General features: G+C 29.3%; 1 protein-coding gene across 1 annotated transcript; it reads right to left on the minus strand.

Annotated features, from left to right (window-relative positions):
* Positions 1-6,474: 6,474 nt before the first annotated feature.
* LOC129966228 (piggyBac transposable element-derived protein 4-like) lies at positions 6,475-8,193 on the minus strand. The gene has a single exon (XM_056080642.1). It carries the CDS (start codon positions 8,191-8,193, stop codon positions 6,475-6,477), a length of 1,719 nt encoding a protein of 572 aa, XP_055936617.1.
* Positions 8,194-10,574: the final 2,381 nt, after the last annotated feature.

The following is a 10,574-nucleotide window of genomic DNA, read 5'->3' on the forward strand; positions in this document are numbered from 1 at the left end:
AAGAATTAAAAACGGATTAATGTTAGATAATGAACTTTATACCATTGCATTTTGTAACTTAGAATATATACTCAAGATTAATTTATAGAAGTATTTATGAAGTAATTATTACATTCTTGGATTACTCTGGAAAATAATATTTACGAGAAATGTTTTTTTTTTTAATATTTTATGTCTGAAAATGTGATGATACTTCAAGGCATTATTTACGAATCCACAGTTTTACAGGAAAGGATTTTTCTTTTAAATAAATTCATAATTCCCTTCTAATGTTTCTTTTTAATGTAAAATATCAAGAATTGCAGCGTAAGTCTTTTCCAATTCACGTTATTCTTTGTTTTCTTCTATAAAAAAGCTAAATTTCTATATTTTTAAATTAAATTTCATATTTTAATATCTTTAAGAAATTAGAAAATGCCAAAATGGAAACAACAGCAACAACATAGTTTTATTAGATAAATGAATTGATCCTTATTTATTATTATCTTATTAAATAATTCAAGTGGCAATTGTTTATTTTATAACTATACTTATGCTGCATGCAATAAAGGCAATCTTGAAATTAAAGCATCGATTAATATTATTTAATCAAAACATTTTTTTTTTATTTAGCTGAATATTTTTGAATTATAAAATATATTATTTTGAAAATATCACAAACTAATAAAACCACACTTATTCAAAATCCTTTTATGTAATTTTCCTTCAAAACATGTTTTTCTCTACTTAATTATCAGAAAAAATAAAATATTAATTAAATTACATACTTACTATTTTTTGATTTGCATATATGTAATCATATGTTTAGAATTATAGACAATATGAATAGTTAATAATAATATTTTAAATCTTATAAAACAATTCTGTACAATACACCACTTTTATAGATAAAGGCTATATTCATTATAAAAAAAATCCACAGTAACTCAACAAATACAGTATCTTCTTCATTAAAAATCAACCGATATTCCCCCGGCTAAAAACAACTGACAATTGTTTCTGCTTTTGAACGCTTAGTTGGAAATGGAAATTATTTTTATCAGTACAATAAAAATTAAGTTTTTTCTTGCAATCTTATCAATGCATTTTTACTTGTTTTTGTCAATCTTTTGGGAATTTTGAGAGGAGAAATTATTACCTACGGGCAATGATGATATTTCTTTGTTACCATTTATTATAAAAAAAGTATTCTGAATTCATTTTGGAGTAAGTTTTAGAAAAATAGATATTTCTAAGAAGTTTTTAATTTTCTGAATATTTGTCATTAATTTTTTTTTATTTGCAAATAAATAAAAATAATGGAATCAAAAGATTATTTTCTAGTATTATTTTAAATCATTGCACATTTTTACATATTTTTAAAAAAAATTATATTTTGTTTACTTCTCTCTTAAAATGTGATGTCTTTTTATTTAAAAGTTCAGAAAATAATATAAATTGAATAAAGAAATATTTCCAGTAATTGATTTAATAGTAGAAATCTTTCACATTAAAATGGTTATTAACTTAGATCTTTTTAATTATTAAAGATCTTGATCATGCATTTTTACAGTGTATACATTACTGTGTTTACTTTCTAGCAGATACGGAGAGAATGCCATTGGTGTAAAGCTGACCAGGCATCATCCTTATAAAATTTTAGTTATTTGACTTTAACCCAAGAAGTTACTTGAAAAGATCCGATTTTATTCATCAACATTTTCAAGTATTTTTTTAGATTCATGGAGGCAAAACTGTATGGAATAAGTAAGAATAACCAATCAAAACTTCTAAAGATACTGCTAATATAGTGCATTCACTGATGTGACTAATTGCATTGTCAGTTGCACCATCAGTTTCTGATTGCAATGCAAGACTCTCTGGAATTAGTAACAACAAGTTAAAACTTAATGTATAAGGGTAAGGGTTGGCATAATGCATTTACTGATGTGACTGATTGCATTTTTGGTTGCACCATCAGTTTCCGGTCGCAAAACTAGACTCTCTAGAATTAGTAACAACAATAAACTAAAATTTAAATTCTAAAGAACTGCTTACATAGCACATTTAGTGATGTGACTAATTCCATTGTAGGTTACACTGTGAGTTTCTGGAATGCTTATAAGCCGTTTAAAACTTCATACAACTTTTGAATAATAACTGAATCGTGGTATAATCATTTGAGGGAATTGCGTTTTATTGAAAATTCGCTTTGCTTGCACTGCTTTTAAAATAATTCTGTGATTATTTTTTAAAAAATATTGTTCCTCGAAATAGTTTTGCGTTTTATTAAAAATTCGCTTTTCTTTCTCTGCTTTTAAAATAATTTCGTGATCAATTCTTAAAAATATTGTTCTCTGAATTAGTTTTTTAAAATTATATTCTAGTAAATTTAAATCCTGAATTGCCAATTTGTCATTTTTTCCCACTTTCAAAAGTTGAATCTCCGTATTTGACAAACTAAAATTTTCTCTCCTGCATTTACTGTTCTTGCACCTCCAATTATCTTTTTATTTAAAAAGATCATTAACTGACATGCAAATTTCATAATATTGTGAAAGATTATTGAGTTCAAAGCAGGTGTTAAGATGATACTTCATATGTGGACATTGCAAAATTAGATGATCAGTTATGTCAATAGTCATATTTTCCTAAAAGATTATACTAAGTAAACTGCTCTATCACGTTTTGGAGAACGACTAAAATTCGCCTGTGTAATTGCAAACTAAGATCACCGGCTGGAATCACTAACTTGAATTAATGACAAAACCTGATCTTATGACATACGTATCATAAGATCTAATTCCCCGTGTATCACCAATGCAATTGTTGTAAAACAAGTTATGTACAATTAGTAGCAACCAAAAACTTTCTAATATCACAAAAGCAGAGGAATAATCGTCCCAATGCTCAGAGTGTAATACAGCTTTAGACATCCCCCAACTTCGACAGAATGCAGGTGCTCTGGGATTTAGCAAATGTGTTGGATATCTGTGCTTCGCTCTTTTAAGATTTCAGCTTTGTGATAGACTTATTTTGTATAACTATGCAAAACTATAACCCTAAAATGATACGGAATATGTGTTTTCTACATCTTTTTTTTCTTTAAGAGTGAGGTTATTTGAAAGACATTACTTAGCAGACAATACGTGATAAGCTATTTTGTAACCTTTCATCAAGTGCATTACTATTGTATTTATTAATCTGATAAATACTTAACTCTGTAATTACTTTCTTATCTTCATCACCAAACTCTTCGTTTTTATAATATAGAAACGTTTGATATGTTATGAGAATAGACTTATTTAATTTTACGCTGAAAAATTTGTAATTAATATTTGCTACACGTGAGGAATGTTACTTTAAAAGTCGAATTGTACTGTTTCACATTATTATTGATTCCGAAAATTTTTATGTGTTTTTAATTTTAATTTATGTGTTTAAAAAGTGCATTGAATTGATATTTTTTTTCATGTTGTCATTTCTTGTATGTGTTTTATTAATAGTAATGTGTTTAATAATGGTAATGTGTTTAATCTTGTTAGTAAGTATCAAGAGGAACATAACTGCAATTTAATATTGTGTCACAAATCACGCTGAGAGAGTGAAAATCGGGGAAAACGCATACAGGTTCTGAATCCAGAATATTTTGTCAACACATATCTCAAGAGAGGTGTAGTGTCAACATGTTACGAGGAATCTTCTGTGAATATCTTTCGAAACAGTATCTGCTGCCTTATTGCCTGAATGGAACAACGTAACTCTTTTTTGTCAATCTTTTTCTGGATCTTAATCCGTGTGACTTTTTCATATAGAATAATCTTTAATAACTTGCTTATAGATATTAATAATTATCTCTCGTTATATACAATTTTTAATGGAATGATTATCACAAAGGGGAATCATCTGGCACTGACTGATATCACTGTAGCGGGTATCAAAAGCTCATCAGATGTCTGGGCATAATTTTAAGAAAATTGTGGGTTCTGCTGCCTACGTCATTAATTTACGTGTCTGTAGACTCAGTTTTATGTCAGTGACTGACGCTTCATACGTTTTTTGTAATAATTAATCAAATAAATATTTTGCACTTATTATAAGAACAACAAGGCATGTGATTCATCCATGATGGTTCCTCCTGCCCCTTTTCTCCCAAAATACGTAATTACCTCAATTTTAAAAGCAAAAGGAGGTGTCATTGCTTGGAACATATTTCCAGATCCTAATCCATGCGATATTTTCATATGGGGTAACCTTTAATCACTTTGTTCTGGATATTAATAATTACCATTCGTTATATGCAGTTTTTAATGAAACAAGTAAGTTTTAATGAAGCAACGAGTATGCAGCTTTTAATGAAACAGTTATAACACGGTGGATGACCTCTTAACGTTGATTCTTTTCACTGTAGATGATATCAGAAGCCTATATGATGTCCTCGAGTGCGTCTGGAAATTGGTTTTATGAAAATTGTAGACTCAGCTGCCTATGCCATTAATTTACATCTCTGTAGACTCAGACTTATGTCAGAGACAGATACTCTCAACAATTATTACGATAATTAATCAAATAAATCTTTTGCATTTATAAATGTAAGTTTATCATTCCAGCGTGGCATCGAACCCTGCTAATTTTTTTTCTCAATTTTCATCCTCTCAAAGTGGGTTGTGGCATCATGCGCTATTGCGATTTTTGTTACTCTTTATGCCCACTAACAATAGTATGAATTAGTCAATCCATTAACACAGCAGCCTGTATAATTCTTTTTTTTTCTTTAACCGTATTCTTTAATCTCTATATTGATTTTATTTGAAGATTCTTTTACTGAACCATAAGAAAATTCTTGAATTCATTAGATCAAGATTAAAGGTAAATTAACAAGCCAAAAAAGATTTAACTTTAAAAAAAACTGAAGAATTGTTTGAAATTAATACTATTACAGAATTCTGATTTTTTTCAGTGAACTAACGCATTTTTATCATATTTTTCTGTAAAAATATTTTAGATAAATAGCAAGATTCTATAAAATATATGTTAGAATGAAAAATAATTTTCTTTTCAGAATTTTCAAACTCATGTCTGTAAACATATCACCTTTGTTTAAACAGATATTGAATGTATTCAATTCTCAATTTTTTGAATAGCAAAATTTGTATAAGATAGTTATGTTTTGGTCAAGATAAAAAGTTTATTATATTGATTATTCGTTCCGAACCTGCAATTTAAACATATTTCCAAAAAAATATATTTATTGTTTTCAGAGCTTTAGAATAATTTTAACTTTAAATTATTGTACATAATAGATTTTTTCTACCTTTATATCATTAAATTTAAGTATGGCAGATCTGAAAGTCACAAAAGTGATTGGTTTAACCTTGACGTAATAGTTAAAACCTAAACCAGTAGAGTGAGAACGTTGTTTCATATAAAGCAATGATTTAAATAGTGAATAATTAATTTGCTTCAGTTGATACATGCGTTGCTGAAAAATCTATGAATTTTTATTGTATGCCGGCCATATTAGTTCTTGTTTAGTCAAATAGTGAATAACTAATTTGCTTCAGTTGATATATGCATTGCTGAAAAAACTATGGATTTTTATTGTGTCCTGGCCATATTAGTTTTTGTTTAGTCGAATTGTGTGCCACAATAACCTCTTAAATAGAAACATTACACTGTTCTACTGCCAAAATCGACTAAGTTATAAAAATTTTAATCTCATTATTTTAAATAAGTAACTACAAGTTGAGGAATACCAGCATGCTGATAGGAGAATCTTTCTCGAAGCGGTCAGAAGTTTAAAATTGTCAAAAATCTTTCTCAAACAGTACTATTCATAAGGAATAGAAAAAATTACGTAACAGATTTTTTATTCATATATTAGTATAAAAAGAACCGCAAAAATATTCGGTGCTATTTATAAATTATAGAAAAATAATATGAAAAATTAGATTTCATGATTTTTATTATATCGCATTCAAAGCTACAAGAAGCTAGTGTTAATTAAAATTAAAATCCAGTTTTTGATGAATCTTCATTTCAGAATTTCCAGTATCCCGAATATATCTTTTTTGGGAGTATCTATCTCCTGTGAGCTTGGTAACTTAAAAAGGCATTGAACTAGATGAATGAAATTTTGGTATATTAACCCGCGAAGACGCGCACTTCTGTTGTGACTCGAAGACGCGCATCGGGCTTCGCAGGCCCAAAAACGTTTTTCGTGAGAAAAACGCAAATAAAATTACATTTACGTTACCGAAAATCTAAGTTTCACAAAAGCATACTACTGAAAATATAAAATAATGTTTTTCAGATAAATGCCACTTTCAATTTACACAATTACAACTAGTTTAATTACAAAATATTTAAAATTGTTTAAAGGTTCTTTTCTCTTTAAAACTGAAAATTACAAAACATACATGAGACATAAATTATTACTAGTATTTATTAATAAAAATTATTTCTACATTAGTAAATTAAAATAAAACTTACATTTTAGAGACATTTGCAGCAAACAACGCTGCTATGTTCCCCGCATACATTTTTTTTACACGCGGAACAACACATTTGGGATTTTCTGTCCTTTGTATTGGGACATACATGGCATCTTTTTCTAGAAATTTTTTGCTTTTTTTGCGGGGGAGTATCACAATTTTCACTGCGGTTACAATTCAATTGGTCACGCAATTGACGGGGAAGAGTAGCCTGCATACTTCTTTCTTGAAGGTGGTCCTTCAATAATTCTAAAGAAAGATCTTTTTTGAATAAACTTCTTTTCTTATACTGAACGGGTGGCGTATTTGATGACAGTAATATGATACGAGAATTTACAGTAGCAATATTCAGCATGCTGAAAAATATGACCATAGGCCATCTTTTACTTATCCTCGCAGTAGAATATGTAGCTGACATTTCATCCACTACATCAACTGCGCCCTTTGTAAGGTTATAAAATGTTATAATCTCTGGTTTCTTTGCTTCTCCTGTAGAAGCGTCAATTGTACCACCATTATGCATTGAGGATAAAAGAACAACACATTTGTTTTTTTTCGGTACGTAAGAAACCTTTGTCAAATTTTTTTGGAATCCAAATAATGTTGAATATTGTTCTCGTTTTCTTCCAGAAATGAATTCCTTTGGAAGTTCCCTTTTATTTTTTCGGACTGTTCCCACAAGTGTAATTTTTTTCTTCAATAGGTCTTTTGCTAAATCATAGCTAGTGTACCAATTGTCAACAGTTAGGTTGCGTCCTGAATTGAAAATAGGTTCTAGTAATCTCTTTACAATTTTGTCTGGGCCATTTTCAACGTTATATGGTCCTGCTGGTTGAATTCCTGCATAAATCTCTAGGTTCCATGTATAAAATGTTCTCGCATCTACCAAGGCAAAAATTTTTATTCCATATTTGGCTGGTTTATTTGGCATGTACTGTCGAAATGAACACCTTCCTCTGAACGGTTCTAATTTTTCGTCGATTGTCACATATTCTCCAAGAGTTTGAACTTTTTGACAATTTGCGACGAACATTTCAAAAATATTTCTGATGGGAGCAAGTTTATCCACTTCTCTTCTAGAAGAACGATCTCTTATATCATCAAATCTGACACACCTCATCAGAAATAAAAAACGTTTATATGACATAGTACGGTGGAATATGTCAATTCCTGTTCCATCAGTAGCCCAGAGGTCCTTTACATTTACATGGGAAGATTTGTGCAGTCCACCAAAATAGAGAAGTCCTATAAATGCCTTTATTTCAGAAATTTTTGTAGGATGAGCGTCTCTTTCTCTTCCAAATTTACATGCAATTGATCGAATAAAAATGTTCGTGCACTCGACAATAATTGATATCATACTTTCATCAATCAGAAATGTCCAAGAATTTATTGGCGAGGATACATTTTTTGTTTCGTCAATATTTCCAGGCAGTTTTGAAATGATATTGTGAGCAGGAGTTCTCACATTTTTCCTTGGCTCCTTTTTATGCCATATCGTTTTACCGTCTTTCCCAACGTTATCATCGGTGGATTCACAAACGTACACTTCACTGTCTGAATCTAGCTCCTCTTCTGAATTCGATAAATGATCACTAATTAATTCTTCATCAACAATTTCTTCATCTTCCTCATTAAGAGATTTTTCATCTGTTGAAACTTCCGCTAATAATTTTTGTAATCTTTCGCATTCCTCTTTATAACTCAAGTATCGAGACATTATTGCGACCGTCTCCACTGCTTACAAAAACAGCTATGCGAAAGCTCGCATCGGGCTTTTGAGGCCCGCGCAGCTGTTTCTGACAGCAGGTGTTCCATTTTCAAAGAAACGAGAGGGGTGAAATTCCTAGAATGACTGGGGTCAGGTGGCAAATGACCTTGAACGCAGCTACTGGGGAACTTGAGTTTCTACGCTGAAAAACCGATTTTCTGCAGAATTTTTTTCAAGCGCTCGGGCCTCTGAGGCCCGACGCGCGCGCTCGCGGGTTAAATTAAAACCAATTTATAGATTTCTGAAAAGTTTTGAGTGAAATGCCTTCAGCCGTTCACTTGTTTCCGGGTACTATCCAAAAACAATTGAACACGGTAATGACAAAACCTAAAGAGCTAGACAGATAAAATGTGATACACATGTATTGGCATCTAAAATGTACATCCGCAATTATAAGCTAGCTATATCACCTCTTATAATACCCCTTTTAAATTCAGTTACATAAAAATAATTAAATTATATGGATGCCCGTATGAGGCACGTCCAGTCATCTGTTGTGGGTAAAGAACACTATAACGTTAGCATTAGAATAGTGAAAACCAACACACGTGAGAGTTTCTCATCTCTTAGATCTATATTACAATAAAATCCGATAAGGGGCTTGTAACCAGGTTTTTTATAGCACATTTTTATGATTGCAAACATAATAACTTGAAGAACGCCATGAGTAAAATCCATGAAATATGATTGGGGAATTTGTGATTATATTTGTGGTTCTGTATCAAATTTTTGTTTCAATTAGTCGAAAAAATGGTGTCTAAAATAAACATTTAATTTTCGGGTGCTTATGTATTAACCACATATCAGAGATTTATCGCCAATAGAAGCCAAAAATCACACAATAGATTCATAAAAATATCTCGATTCACGTCAAAGATCAATATTTCTTAACTATTGCTCACCAATGCCATGCACAAATTCACAAGTTTGTCCACATTCATAATTTCATGCGGGAGAAGACAATAACATATTTATTAGAAAGCGAGTGTGAAGGATTTGGGCAACCACACCAAAGAAAATCACACTTTAGTTTCAGAAATGTTTCATTAATTAAAACAGAGCAAAATATAATGCCTTAAGCTATTTAAAATATTTTAACGTCTGGAAGTATGCTTATCTCTAAATATTTTAAAATTACAATTAGAATGGTGATATTATATATATAAATATAATTATATTTGCAAATATTCCTTATATTAATGCAAATATCTGATAGTTAATTTGAAGTCAAATAAAATACCTCAGTGAATTAAAATAATTGGAATTAGAGAGTGAATCCGCAATATATTCTATTTAAATGCATTCCTTTGTAATTGAGATTGAAAGAAAATTTTATATTCATTACAAAATAAATACGAAACTTCAGTTTGGTTTGACTGTTTTTAATTTAATTAATTTCCAGGAAATTATAATCTGTCAAAAATTTTAGCAGAAGTAATATTTATGAAAATTTTCTGAAGTTCTAATTAGTAATTTCCCAAGATGTTTTCATTTATGATAAATATATACTAAATTAATTTTCTTAGAACTAACAACTAGATATTTAAACATTTTGCAGATTTCATTTGCTTCATTGTTTCATTATTAAATAACGAAGGCTTTAAAGAATTTTAAGAATTTGCAGCGCATTTCATGTTTTAATTTTCCTAATAATATTGGTGATGAATGGAATGTTCAATAAAATTATTGATGAAATTATTAATTACTAACAAGATACTTTTGAGAGTAACAAAATATCGTAAGTAGAAACTAAGTGACGTTTTTGTGTACAAAATGCGTAGTTGCTTTTAAAAAATAGGACATTATAGAATTTTATTAAAAAAATATTAAAAATAATTAGTTAAACGTTCTTTCGATAAAGATACTTTTTTAAACTAAAATATATTTAAAATTTCTGAATTACTTTTACGAAGGTTTTCGAAAATTTTAAAAGTTTATTTTCGATTTTCTTTAGGTTTAATTGATTTAAAATATTTTTATATGATTTCATACTTCAAATAGACTAAAAACCCATTTAGCTAAATAGCTTTGAAAATATATATATAAGGTTTAATTAAGGTTACGGAATTAAATGTTTGTTCCATTTTGTAGGGTTGCCATGTATTTAAGTATATTTATTGAAAACCAGAAGTATATATTTTAGTTAGGTATAATTTTAATAATGTTTTTATTTATATTACAAATTTTATTCAGACTGAGAGAAAAATTCATATAATTTTGTATTTTAGTTAAATACTCAAAAGTAAAATCGATTTAAATAACGCACGTGAACAAGTATGTCGTGTTGCCGAATTCGAGCGGCAAATTTAGAATGATAATAAGCATCAAGA

Source organism: Argiope bruennichi, chromosome 4 (assembly GCF_947563725.1).
Source record: "Argiope bruennichi chromosome 4, qqArgBrue1.1, whole genome shotgun sequence".
Classification (NCBI taxonomy): Eukaryota; Metazoa; Arthropoda; class Arachnida; order Araneae; family Araneidae; genus Argiope; species Argiope bruennichi.